Source organism: Grampus griseus (assembly GCF_964374135.1).
Source record: "Grampus griseus genome assembly, chromosome: 16".
Taxonomy (NCBI): domain Eukaryota; kingdom Metazoa; phylum Chordata; class Mammalia; order Artiodactyla; family Delphinidae; genus Grampus; species Grampus griseus.
Window position 1 is genome coordinate 23,836,554 of NC_139010.1, and position 14,429 is coordinate 23,850,982.

At 52.1% G+C, this 14,429-nt stretch overlaps 1 protein-coding gene across 1 annotated transcript in view; it reads left to right on the plus strand.

Moving 5' to 3' along the window:
• Positions 1–2,179: 2,179 nt before the first annotated feature.
• Positions 2,180–14,429, plus strand: part of HK1 (hexokinase 1) — a 70,725-nt gene continuing 58,475 nt past the window's right edge. Inside the window, exon 1 of the mRNA XM_082674178.1 lies at positions 2,180–2,362. Within this exon, the coding sequence (XP_082530304.1) occupies positions 2,300–2,362 (63 nt within the window). The 5' untranslated portion in view covers positions 2,180–2,299. The remainder of the gene's footprint in view (positions 2,363–14,429) is intronic.

Here is a 14,429-nt window from a genome sequence, read left to right on the forward strand (position 1 = left end):
TGATCGCTGCGCTGGGCTCATTCCACCTTCGAGTGCCAGGCCGTGGGCTGAGTGTGAGACAGAGCAATTAACAAAGCACAGTTCTCGATCCTGCTGAGTCTGGCAGAATCACACTCGCAAGACGCAAACGGCACTTGAGAACAACCAAATTGTTCCCATGCGCCCAATTTTGCTTTATGGCCATGCAGGTGGTATAAGTGTTTGATGGATGCCAGGAAACCTCTCTGTTCCTGGTTTATAATGATACTATCCAGGGGGCAGATCCAGGTTTTGTGAAGCTTTAAAGCTTGAAATAATGTTGGGGAGCCTCTTTGGAAAATAATTCAAAATTACAAATATAAAATTGATAGGCCCTCTGAGGGCCTAGAATTGGGGGAATGCAAGCAAGAAGCCCTGAAGTGTAAACCTCATCAGCTTCCCAGTCAATCTTATGATAATACCTACCATTTATTAATTGTATATTATAAGCAGGTATTTTATTTGTAGTATTTCACAGCAACCAAGGGAGGTAGGTGGGCATTAGTATCTCCACGTTATAGATGAGGAAGCAGGCTCAGAGAGGTGACCCTGGATGCCACAGCCATAAAGCTAGGGGGCAGGGGCTGTGCTCTGGACTGAGGGCTCTGGCCTCAAGGGCCACAACTGAGACCCTCTTCAATTGGTGATGTCAAAGCCATGCCCCTGAGGGCCGTTCTGGACCTAAACCACCCCCTCCTGACTCCACTGTACCTTTCTTAGGCCTGGCCAGGGGCCCCCAGGATCCAGGGCTGGGGTAGAGGTTATGGGGTTGGACACTGGCCATCTCAGGGCACCATGTGGTGCAGCCTTGGTTTAAGTATCATGGCCTATTTAGGCAGAGGCTACATACGACTGGGAGGACAGCAAAACCCAGGGGTGCACTCGTTCTGAAAACACACAGACCCAAAGTCTAATCCTGGATCTACAGCTTTCTGGTTGTACAGCAAGACACATGGCCTCAGCGAGCCTCCACTTGCTTACCCGTTGAATCGGAATAGTAACCACTTCTTTGTATTTTGAGCTCATTACATGTCCTTTTGTAAGGCAGTAAAGCTCCTGGTGGTGTTTGGCACACAGAAGCAATTAATCTAAGAATCCTATGTAGCCATCAGTCCTAGTAGCAGCATAAACACCTCTGATTCCTCACTTCCCTTCCCCCCTTTAAAGTCGAATGGTTTTCTAGGGATTCCTCCCAGCCCGGCTAACTTCCTCCGGGAAGTGAGAAAGGTGGCATCTAGGATGGGCGCCCAAACTGTCCCCCAGCCTCCAGCGAGCCTGGGTGCTCAGGGGGCCGGGGGGGGGGGGGGCGGGGGATGGGGACAGGCCGGGGCCTGCAGCTCAAGTCCCGCCCAGCGGGCGTACGCCCTTCGGGAGGGCCGGCCGAAAGAACCGGTGACTCAGGGGCGGACGCTGTGGGGCGTCGCTCTTGGTTTAGCAACACAAATCCGCCAGCCGGGGATTAGGCCTGGAGGCGCCGCAGCACGGGCGGGCCAGGGTGGGGCGGGGTGGAGTGGTATGATGCTCCGTCGGTGAGGGCCCAGGTGGGGCTCGGCGCTCGGCCCCTTGGGCCCGCGAGAGCCGGTTGGCGTGGTGACCCGGTGCGAGGACCGCGAAGCCTCCGGGATCTCGCTTCCGCCGCCACAGGCCCCGCTCGCTTTCCACGCCCACTTCTTCGAGCCCCCCTCCGGGCGTCTCTCCTTCCACGGAACTCCCAGGGGCGAGCCCTAATTTCCAAGGAAGGGGACCGCCGCCTCTAGGCTGCCCCGTTCGGCAGCAAACCGGGCTGGGCGATGCCTCCTCTTGAGTCCCGAGCCTCCCCGCCTGCGCCCCGCCCGAGCAGGGCGCCGCCACGCGTGACGGTGCGCGCGCGACAGAACCTCCCGTCCCTGCGCCGGCTCCCTACGTGGGGGACGTGCCGGGAGATGCCGGGCTGTGGGGGATTTCGCGGCGTCGCCCGCCCCCTTTCCGGCACGGGGAGGAGCAGCCACCGAGCCCCCCCGGCCCTGGCCCGGCCACGACCGCCCGGCGCTGCAGAGGCGCGCGGCAGCCAATGGGCGCCGAGGAGGTGGGCCGGCTGGAGGCTGTCACCCTCGCGGGGACGGGAGCGCGGAGACTGGGAGCGCGCGAGCCGCCGCCGCGCCCCAGGTCGTGGGGGAGGAGCGGCCGGAGGAGGAGGAGGAGGAGGAGCCGCGGAGCTGCAGCCCGGGGACCACTGCTCACCCAGGCTGCGGAGGACAGACGCCCGCCCCAAGCCTGCCGCCCCGCGTCCCCGACCGCCAGCATGATCGCCGCGCAGCTCCTGGCTTATTACTTCACCGAACTGAAGGATGACCAAGTCAAAAAGGTGAGCCCCCGCCGGCGCCGCCGCCCGGCGCTCTGCCCGCAACGTTGCATTCCGGTATCCGCTCGCCGCCGCAGCCGCCTCCATCCTCCCGCGCCCAGCCTCCCCCAGGCCAGCATTGCTTGGACCGCAGGGCGGTGGGGAAGGCTTCGCCCTTTGATTCTTCCCGGGATCGTATGCTGCGTGTGTGTGTGTGTGTGTGTTGGGGGGTGGGGGGGAGACCCCCGAGACTGGGCTGCCTGCTGCGGTGTCCTTGAAACGGGATGTGGATGTCAAATGGGCCCCCGGGCCGTGCGGGGAGGGTGACCGTGTGGCAACTGGTGGGTTGGTCCACAGGGCCTGTTTGGTACGGTCCAAGCGCCATGGGCGGAGGAGTGATCACAGAGATGCTGGGGAGGTGAGCGCGCAGCAGGCGGGGGTGCTGGCTGGAGGCCATGCATCCCATATTTGGGGTTCCCAGTGGAGGGCGTCGGGTGCCCGGAAAAGCTGTCACCCCGGCTCTCCCAGTTGCGGCTGCTCCTTAATCTGAAGACGGGGCGACCGGCACGGCTTCCTGGAACAAGGAGAAGCGTGGAGGCCACCGGAAACTTTGCTTATAGGCCTCAGGTCTGGAGCGGCATGTCTGAATGGAATTTTTTTATCCCTCTCCGTGACCACTCTGCTCTCTTAAGCTGTAATTTCCAGCCAGCCCAGGGAGCTCAAATAAGAGACTGGTCTTTTGAGTCGAATGGAGGCCTTGACATGTATGCTTGTGGCATGTGTGTACTTGCACAAGGACACATTTCCCTACCCTGAGGTATTGCTGCCTTTAACTTATGTCTAACATAAAATCCTGTCTGCTGGCAGGTGTTAAAGGTGTATCTCTCCCTTATACCCGCTTTGGCGTCAAGTTTTTGAGAAACAGCCTAAGCTGTAGGGAAAGACGCCCATTTTATCATTGCCACGCCTGACAGATCTCCTGACCCATCCACACCCAGAATGGGTGACATTATTGCTGGGATAAGCTGGGGTGGACAGCAAAGTCAACCTGACTTTGGAGTTCAAACAAAGGAGCTGTACCTACAGGTGAGAGGCAGGAGCCACAGGTCTGCAGCCACAGGATGTTCAGTGCTCTTCTTAACCACCCAAGACAGCCCCCTCCTCTGGCACAACAGGAAACGGGCCTGCTAAGGGCAGTGACCTCATCAAGGTCACCCGAGGAGTTAGAGGGAGAGCCAGGGCGGGACCCAGGTCTCCGCCTCCCTCCACTGGGAACTTGACTGAGGCTCCTCCTGGAAGTCAGCTGAGGGGGAGGTGCTGAGACAAAGGCATTGGGGATGCTGCTTGGATCCTGGGTCCTGCGCTGAGTGGGGACCAGAGTTGGGTAGTTAGGAGAGAGGCCTGGGAATCTGCCACGGTCCCTCATGGCTACAAGTGGCAGTGACTATAGAGTTGTCAAACCGTGGGACTCATGCTCACTCCCGTGGAGCACCCTGGAGCCTCCTTCTGACCACTGAGCTTGGGGAGCTCTGCACCTCAACATGTGCATTTCACCAGTTTTCTTCAGTGGTGTTGTGTATCCTTGATGTTCTTCCCATTTCACAGTGGGGGATTTAAGGCATAGATGAGTTCACTGCCCTCTCCCTGCACACGGTGCCCTCTGTAGCTCAAGACAGCGGATCACTGAGGTGGGGACCCGAATGACCTTGTAAGCCTCCAGCATCCACAGCCACCAACGTCTGTGTGGCCGCCAGGGGCCATGCTGGGTTGAGATTTGGACTGCCCTCAGTGGGGCCTATTTTATCAGGCACGCAGTATCTAGTGTGGCCCCAGAGCCCTCCACTCTCGTGGTGGCCTGATTCACACTCTATCCACCAGGCTCCTGTAGGCATCTGACTGTGTGACTTCTGAATCAATTGATCCTCAAGTCCCTCCTCCGAGACTGGCATTCTGAAATTCCCTCCCCGCCCTCCTCTGGCGTCAGAACCTTGCTGGAGGTGGGTCTTGAGGCCAGAGCTTCCACCAGATAATATTACTGGTCAAGGAGAGTCTTGAAAACAGGCTGGCTTTCTTGCACCTCATGGAGGAGTTCTCAGGCTGCTTTCTATGGGGGGAGTATGTGGATTCCTGCCAGGGGGTCACCTCGGCCTTCGTGATGGGCTGTGTGACTCTGCCATCCGTGATGGTGGTTCTCAGGAAGCTTCCTGGGCCTCCTGAGCACATAGTGGGCACTTGTTCTGATGGCCTAGTCAGTTTTCCTGGCCCCTACTCGAGCAGATCCTGGGAGACTCCATGTGCTCTCCTGGGACTCAGGACTTTTTAGAGACCAGCTTTTCCTACCTACCACTTACCCTGGGACTCGAAGGTACGTCCTCCACTTGCAGGACTCCAAGCTCTGTTCCTCCTGCGGGTACTGGGCCCTACCTGCAACCTGATGAGGACCCAGTGCAGACAGCCCCCACCCCGCCGCACCTGCCAGCGTGGGCAACCATGGTGATTCAGCCCTCCAGCCCTAGGTGGCCTCTGGAGCTCTGGAGACAGCGCTGGCATCCCACACTAATCCTCATCCATCTACTTGCCCTCTGGCCTGGGTGTAGAGGGAAGATGGGGATGGTGCCAGGGAAGGTTTGTGGGATTGCTCAGGATACAAAAGTGATCGTGAAGGGGTATCATTTCTCCCCCCGTTGCCTATGAGACACATCAGTAATTCAGCCTCATAAATATATCCTGGGTTGAAACAGGCCAAGCCTCTGGCTTCCCAGCCTGGAGTCCCATCTTCCAGACTGCATCTGCATAGTGTTGGATGATGTGGTGCAGTGAAAAGGGTGTCGTGGCATTAGACTGAAGTTAAGTATAAAACATAGATTTCCCTTTTACTCTTCTAGTGCTTTTAGGAGGAAAAGGATGCACATGTGTGCTTGTGAAAGGTTCCGTTCATCAGAATACCAGACATCTGTTAATTCTGCAGCTAGAGCCTGGGTCTTTTTTTCTTTTTTTTAAATTATTTATTTTATTTATTTTTGGCTGTGTTGGGTCTTTGTTGCTGCATGCAGGCTTTCTCTAATTATGTCGATGGGCTTCTCATTGTGGTGGCTTCTCTTGTTGCGGAGCTTGGGCTCTAGGCATGCAGGCTTCAGTAGTTGTGCATGGGCTCGGTAGCTGTGGCTCGCGGGCTCTAGAGCGCAGGCTCAGTGGTTGTAGAGCCTGGGTCTTTTGACCTCCAAGTAACTTTTACTTTTAACTTTTACATGCCTCTCATCTTGCCTGCTTCCTCCACTTGGGTTAGCCATTAAGAGCTCGAAGGAGGGTAAAGGATTACGTAGTACTCTGTTCCTTTAGGAAAGGAAGATGGGTCCAGCAAGGTCAGAACTGGGCCTCTAAAGAAAAACTAGACGTCCTTTCCTTCAGGGTTGACAGATGGTGAGCAAATGCCGGTGGATTTTCTCTGGGAGGGATCCCCATGATCCTAAGGAATCCCCCTAAGCAGGTGAGCAACAGGTGTGATTTGTCCAATGGCTGAACCCAGAGTCCTCGAGTGGTTGGCTCAGGAAGGCAGAGGAGAGTATGCTTAGCAGTTAAAAGGCTACCAAGTTCTTTTTCCTGGGAGCCCATGTATTCCAGCGGCAAAAGCAAGCATTTAAAAAATGCCCATTTCCGTATTGCTCGGGGGTGAGAGAGATGAGAGTTAGAAAATTATGAAAACTATCTCATGCACCTTTTGATCTGGTGTTATACAAGCATCCAATAAGAGCCTCACTCCCTGGGGAATCTTCATTTCATAATCCCTGTCCCCTCTGCCTTGGATGTTCCTTGGAGTTCTCCCCCTAAGAAAATGCCCAGCACTTCATTTGGTTTGATAATTTGGGATTGTCGTGAGGGAATAAACTGGGAAAGTGGGTGGGTATGCAGGACTTTCACATCTGGCCGTGCTGCGCTGTCCTCCCACATTCCTCCTGTTTTCTGGAGAAAAGACTGATTTGTCTCCATGTGTGTCTGCAGTCAGGGGTTCCTGCCTGATAGAATTAGCCACTGGAGTCAGCGCTGAACATGCCTGAGGAGGCCCTGGAGGAGATGCTGGATAGAGAGGCATCCATACAGCTCCGTGTCCAGGAAGCAGTCATGGGTAGACAGCAGGCACCTGCTTATTGATTTGAGGCCCTTTAGAATGAAATCCGATCATGGGAACTCAATCATTTCTTCAGAAAATGTTTGAGTCCTTTATTATGTGCAGAGTATTGTGCTAGGATGGGGTGACAGCTATAAACCTGGTAGAAATAGTCCCTATTCTCATGGAGTATAAATAATTATTTGCTGTCTTATGATAAGTGCAAAACAGAGAATGCTATGAGAGCTATAGGGGCCAGTGGTCAGATCTTGGGTGGGAAATCACTAGCCTAAGAGTTGCTTAAAGCCAGGCTGTAAAGAATTCCCTTGTGGTCCAGTGGTTAGGACTTGGCACTTTCACTGCCGAGGGCCTGAGTTCGATCCCTGGTTGGGGAACTAAGATCCCACAAGCTGTGCAGCACGGCCAAAAAAAAAAAAAAGAAAAAAAATCAGGCTCTAAATGTACAAATGGAAATATTATACTTAGAAACTTCGTAAGGGAGAGTCGAATAGATAGTTACCAAAATGTAGCTTTGCTTTCTTTTTTTTTTATTATAAATTTATTTTTATTTATATTATTTACTTTTGGCTGCATTAGGTCTTCGTTGCTGCACTCGGGCTTTCTTTAGTTGCGGCGAGCGGGGGCTACTCTTCGTTGCGGTGCACGGCCTTCTCATTTCAGTGGCTTCTCTTGTTGTGGAGCACAGGCTCTAGGCACGTGGGCTTCAGTAGTTATGGCACACGGGCTCAGTAGTTGTGGCTCACGGGTTCTAGAGTGCAGGCTCAGTAGTTGTGGTACACGGGCTTAGTTGCTCCACAGCATGTGGGATCTTCCCGTACCAGGGCTTGAACCTGTATCCCCTGCACTGGCAGGCGGATTCTTAACCACTGCGCCACCAGGGAAGTCCCTTGCTTTCTCTTTTTTTAATGGGTTGTTGTCGCTGAGCATCCCAAGACACCTTCTGGGTGCCATATCAGCTATCAATTGTGTGTGTAGCTATATGTGTGCGTGTATGTATATATGTCTGTCTATACCTAACAATACACATAGACACACTAACGTGCACGTGTGTGTGTGTGTGTATGCTTTCATCTGATCTTTCAGAAACCTGAGCGATGATGTCACGATAGGAAGTATTATTCCTGAGCTCCCGGGGCAGCTCCCTCCCCCTCGCAGCTCCTCCCCTGGACATCCTGCTGCCTTGTGTACAGTGGACAGAAGGCAGAGATTTTATTCCCCATTTAGAAACAGGGACTGACTGGAGGCCCAGAGGAGATGAATGACTCTCAAGGTCTTAGAAAATCTGGAATGGGATCCATAGGGCCATTCTTGCTCCCCCCACTTCTTTCCTTTAGGAGAAAAACCCATCTTTGTTGATTTGAACAATTTAACTTAGAACCTGTATTTTAATTCTCTCCCCCACAAATCAATACATATGAGTTAATTTTTTATTATGAAATATTCGGGGTGCGTAAAAAATATTGAAATTAACATAACAAACACTTGTGTATCCACTCCTCAGCTTGCGAGGTAACAGACACAATTACAATTACATTACAGACACGACTAAAACCCCTTCTATGCCCGTCTTCAAGTCACATTCATTTCTCCTCCCAGAGATGACCTCTGTCCTGAGTTTGGTGTTTTATCATTTCCTGCATGTTTTAATATTTTTATTACATATCATGTATCTATGAACAGTATGTAGTGTTACTTTATATGGCTTTAACCTTTTGTAAATGGTGTTATCCTGTTTGTATCCTTCTGCAACTTGCTTTTTTTTAAGCTCAACGTTGTATATTTGACATTCTTCCATGTTGATCTGTATACCTCTGTTTCATCAGTTTAAACTGCCGTATGCCCTTACATTGTGTGAATACACCAAACTAATTTATCTGTTCTTTTGGTAAGCCTTTGAGTTTCTGATTTTTCAAATTACAGGCAGTGCCCCCATGATCCTTCTGTACACACGTAAGTTGCTCTAGGCTGTGTTTCTAGGGCTGAAATCGCTCAGTGGAGGAGTGAGTGCACCTTCCCACTTTTAAGATTTTGCCAAATTTCCTCCGTGGTCATGTCAGCTCCCAGTCCAGTCAGAAGTTTGTACAGGTTCATATGGTTCCACAGCCAACCCTTGGTTACAGTAAAACCTTAAAATTTTTTAATAGGTAATTTTGAAAAAAACTGTTTCTTCCCAGCCATTTCCACTCACATACAACATTTGAGCTTGGCTTAAAATTAGCCATTTCCTAGTTTACCTTATGAAGGGGAGCCCTTGCTGCCCAGTGTTACTGAGTGAGGTTGACAGCTCACTGTGAGCAGTGCCCACCCCATTGGCTGTTAGCACAGTGCCCAAGTGGTGGCGGGGTAGGGCGTACAGGGAGAGGCTCGTGAAGGCTCTCTGTGTCCCCTTGTGCTCTAGCATGAATTCGTTAAACTTTTCTGGGAATTAAAACAAACAAGTGTGCTTTTGCCTGCACACACTCTCTTCCTGGGTGGATCTGACTGGGGCAGGGCTGGCTTATCTGTCCCCTAAACGTTTCTCTATTACAGAAAGCTCATGCCGGCAGCCTCTCTCAGACTATCTTCCGTAAAAGGAGAGGGTGGCTGTGCGCCACCTGCCCCCCGCCCCCCACCAAGGCACACTGCAGTGTGAGGTCTGCAGCCCAGCCCTTTGCAAATGCGGTCCCTGGGGAGGCAGAAAATGTCAGATCACGTTCATCTGATTGCATGCTTGGTTACAGGCTCTCAGACGCCGAGGCCTTGAGGGGGCCTTGGAGGGAAGGGTGCACTGAATGCCTACTAGGGGCCTCTCTTTCTTAAAATGGGTCTTATTTAATCATCAATAGTAACAATACTAATCGAAGCCAACATATATAATGCCTGTCACATTTGCTGCACCAAAGGCATTACATCCTCACAGGTCCCCCGTGAGGTGGGTACCCTTATGATCGCCACTTTTGGATGAGGACTCTGAGGCTCAGATATAAACAGAAGAGCCAGCATTCAGACGCATTAAGTCTTCTGGCAGAGCCCCTGCTTTTTTTTTTTTTTTTAATTGAGATATAAGTCACATACCATAAAACATAGCATTTAAACAATTTTTTTAAAATAAATTCATTTATTTTATCTTTGGCTGCATTGGGTCTTCGTTGCTGCACACGGGCTTTTTCTAGTTGTGGTGAGTGGAGGCTACTCTTCGTTCTGGCGCGTGGGCTTCTCATTGCAGTGGCTTCTCTTATTGCGGAGCACGGGCTCTAGGCGCGTGGGCTTCAGTAGTTGTGGCATGCAGGCTCAGTAGTTGTGGCTAGCGGGCTCTAGAGCGCAGGCTCAGTAGCTGTGGCGCACGGGCTTAGTTGCTCTGTGGCATGTGGGATCTTCCCGGACCAGGGCTCGAACCCGTGTCCCCTGCATTGGCAGGCAGATTCTTAACCACTGCGCCACCAGGGAAGCCCAACTTACCATTTTAAAGAGTGCAAGTCTGTGGTGTCTAGTATGTTCACAAGGTTGTACAAACGTCACCACCATCTATTTCCAGAACATTTTCATCACCCCCAAAAGAAACCCCATACCCATTAAGCAGTCACTCCCCATTGCTCCCTCCACCCTGATATCTACTTTCTTTTTTTAATGGATTTGCTTCTTCTGGACGTTTCATATGAATGGAATTATATAACGTGTGACCTTTGTGTCTGGTTTCTTTCACTTAGCATGTTTTCAAGGTTCATTCATACTATAGCATGTTTGAGTACTTCAGTTCTTTTTATTACTGAATAATATTGAGTTGTTTCTCTATACCACATTTTGTTTATGCATTTGTTAGTTGAGGGACATTTGGGTTGTTTCCACTTTGCGGCTGTTATGATAATGCTGATGTGAACGGTTTTCCCTGTGTGGACATACGTTTTCATTTCTCTTGGGTATGTGTGTAGGAGTGGAATTGCTGGGAGAGCCCCTGCTTCTGTCCACCTGAGGAAGGCATCATCTCCATTTAGAAATGAGGACACTGAGGTCCCCACGTAGTGAAGTGACTTGCTGACCACACAGCTCATGAGTGATAGGGACAGAAACACTACCAGGTCCCCTGACTCAGAAACCCATGTTCTTTCCACCATAACACATCCAACTCTGATTTTGCTGTTGAGGGAAACAGATTCAAGGAAGGAAAGAGGCGGGGCCAGGGCAGAGCTGGGCATGAGACCCTCCATACTCCCCCGATTCCCATTCCCCATCCTCCCCTTCCTCCCCATCCTCCCCTTCCTCCCCATCCTCCCCATCCTCCCCTTCCTCCCCTTCCTCCCCATCCTCCCCATCCTCCCCATCCTCCCCTTCCTCCCCATCCTCCCCTTCCTCTCCTTCCTCCCCATCCTCCCCATCCTCCCCATCCTCCCCTTCCTCCCCTTCCTCCCCATCCTCTCCATCCTCCTCATCCTCCCCATCCTCCCCATCCTCCCCAGCATCAGCACACTGGTTTGTGCCTGCCATCCCCACCCCTCCACCCCTCCACCCCCAAGATGCTCAGTGTTGACCAGCTCCCTCCACTTGGGCAGGAAATTGACCCAATAAAGTCTTTTACAGTGAATGTTAGGGATTTTCTCTGGTTTTCAAATTTTTCTCTGTACCCTTTTCATTTGTCCCCTTCCCTCCATCCTGTTTGCAATTAAAAGAGGACACTTGGGGAGGCCAGTGCTTTCCCTGAAAGACCTCCCCATGCTTCCTATAAGGCATTATTCTAGCTTTCTCTCCCAGCTTCTGCCTGGCCCTACTGTAAGCAGCTGATTTCCTTGATTGATTGACACGTGGGGTTTGCCTTCAGCCTTGTTATTCAGTCTGATCTCATTTCTCTAATGTCCCCTGGTGCCTTCCGGGACCCTCTCTGGGTGGGTGGGGTGAGTTGAGTTGGAGACCCGCAGGCCATCCTTGTAACAAAGACACCAAGTCACATTTGCAAAGTTCTTTTCCACTCTCAAAATACTTTTACATGCTTGATTTAGTGAAGTCCTTCTGGCAAGTTTGGGTGTAGGTGTTTCTTTCTGCATCTTACATGTGGGGCAGGCAAGCTTCAGGAAGTGGAAGTGATCTGATCTTTGGTGGCCAGAGAACAGAGGGCTGGGATGGAGACACAGGTCTGTCTGACACTAGTAGGCAGCTGTCACTGTCATGCAGATCCAGGACTTCGGTCCAGGGCTTCAGGCTTCTAAAGCAGTGCATTGCAGTGGGCTCCCAGCAGAAATCATCACCCAAGGCTCCCACGATGGGGATGTGATTGGAGTGCTAGAGCCGTGCTGTCCACAACAGTAGCCACCAGCCACATGTGGCTCTTGAGCACCTGAAATGTGGCAAGTCTGGTTTGAGATGTGCTGTTGAACATAAAATACAGGATTTTGAAGACTCTGTATGACAAAGATATATAAAATCGCTCGTTGATCATTTAAAAAATATTACATGTGGGAATAATATGTTGGATATATTGGGTTAAATGTTATTAAAATTAATTTCACCTGTTTTTAAAAATCTGGCTACTAGAAAATGTTAAATTACATATGTGGCTTGCATTGTATTCCTACTGGAAGCACTCTGCTAGACAGGAAATTTTATGCTTCAGAAGTTCAGGCAGAGGCACTCTGCATTTAAGGCAGTGGGTTCCTGCGGTCCTTGGGCCTCAATTTCCTCATCTATAAAGCCAGGAGCCTGGAATCCTTTATCTCTCAAGGATCCCTCTAGCTTGAGCAGTGTTGTTAGGTGGACATCAAGCTCTCTGGGGCTCAGTTTCCTTATCTGTCAGATGGGGTAAATGATTCCTACCTCACTATCTGCCCATTTATCAAATCAGAGAATGGATATGGAAACACTTGGAAAGCGTACTGAACTGTACAAATGTCAGATGTTATCATCGTTGTTCACCTGGAACACACCTGTAGGCACCTGCCGAGGCATGGTGGGGGAGTGTAGGTTCCTGGATAACAGAGGGTAAGCGGACAGAGCCCTGAGCCGGGGCAGGGATCCTGGGTACCATTCTGCTTTGCCACCATGGGATTTTGAAAAGCCTGTGTTCTGAGGAATCCACGGTGTCATGGAGCTCCTATGCCCACCATATGAAGACGAGAGGGCAGTTTTCATTGTTGCTTTTTTACTGATGGAAAAACACAGAGATGGAAGTGACTTGCCCAAGGTTATAGAAGGAATCTGTATAGCTGGAGGAGGCCTGAAGCCCTTCACTTTCCAGCCCAGTCTGCTCCCATCACTGCAGTATTTGCGAGCCATGGCTCTGGGGTCTGGTTGTCTCATAGTGAAAGCAGAGCTGTCCGTACTTCGGACCCTCTCTTCCCTCTCGTCTGGAGGCACCTGGCACATTGGGAACTGTGAGTCTGGTGCCTGGCCCTGCCAAAGCCATTGACCGTGAGGCCCAGAACGAAGCCTGTTGTTCTTGCCCCGCCACATTCCAGGGCTGTTCTGTTCCCCTTGAGGGACTGGGTACCTCCTTTATTTTTAGCTAGTTCAGTGTGACAGCTTTGTTCTTGTCTGGGCAAGGGCCTGGTCTCTCACCCGCGGAAAGTGCCTCTTAGCTTGAGCCAAGGTCACCAGGAGGACATTGGGCATGACCTCACGGCCTTCTGTGGTCCTCCTAGCAAGAGGAGTCTGGGGAAGTAGGGAGGGAGCACCGGGGCTGGGGTCTGAAGCCAGAGCCACCCTGGGTGCTGGATGCTCGGGCCTTTCGCTTGGCTTCACGCCCCGGGTTCCTCCCATGTAAAACAGGGCTGATAGCGCCCACCCTGCAAGTGTGCAGCTTGGATCAGGGCAGGCGGAAGTGCCCAGCAGGGGACCCATCCTTGCTGACCGTTACATCACAGTTCCCAGAACCTCAGTTTCCTCATCAAGAATGGGGATCCCGTTTTCCTCCTGATTTGCTCTGATTAAACAGAAGTGTTGTATGTGTGAACAGTCCATGGTGCTTCATAGGTGCTGCGTCCATGCTCACTGAAATGGAACTCACAGTTCAGAGGCGTCAATTAAATGATAGATAAGGCACCGAGAGCTGTGTCTGAATTTTGGAAAAGGACTGGAGAAGGGAACCCTCCCCTCATAGCGTGTGAACATGCCGAAGGGACCCTGATGTGCTGGGGATGTTCGCACGCACAGCCTTCACTGAGAAGCCTCTAACGTGGGATTTATTTTCCCAAACACATTTCCTCTTTCAGATATTCCACAGTCTCTGAGAGCCTTGAAGAGTGGAGCCTCCTGATTATCTGTAGAGCGTTTATATGTCCCCTTGGGCCTTGAGGTGCAGATGTTGTGAGGCGAAGCAGGCGTCTGAGAGCGCCTGGAACTCTCCATCACTCAGGGAGGGGCTGTTGGCTCCACGCAGGTCACCCTGAGGCTGAAGTGAGGGGCTGGTGCTGGAGAAGGGCTGGGTCATTCAGGGAACAGGAGTCTCCGGCCTTATCTGAGCCAGCAGACCCTTCGGAGAAGACCTCCCGGGCCAAGCGTCTCCAGAGGCCTTCCTGCCCCTCCAGGAGAGCAGCCACTCAGCCCAGCTGAGAAGCCACCTGAGCGGGTGGGGACACAAGGAAGTTGGAAGCGTGGCCCCTGCACCCCTGGCACTCGCGGTCTAGCTGGAGGCGTGCACCATGCACGTGTTGCTGCGGCGCGGGCAGATTGCTCCTACGTAGCACGAGGGCCGAGGGGATGCCGAGGAGAGCGGCAGCTGGTGCTGGGCGGGCGGATCATGGTACCCCCTTCGGAGGAGGTGGGTGTGGAGTGGAGTGCAGAGAGGCAGTTACAGGCCAAGCCAGCCGAGTAATAGAGGGGGATCTGTGAGGAAGGACCGTTGGGGGTGCAGAGGGCAGGAGGGTGCCGGGAGCAGATGATCCTGGTAGGGAACCCACAGGGTCCAAAATGTCTCTCCTTGTGGCCAGTGCCCTCTCTGCTCAGGTACCAGCTGCCAAAAGCAGGATAGAAATGTAGGTTCCTTGCGGCCGACACCCTTGG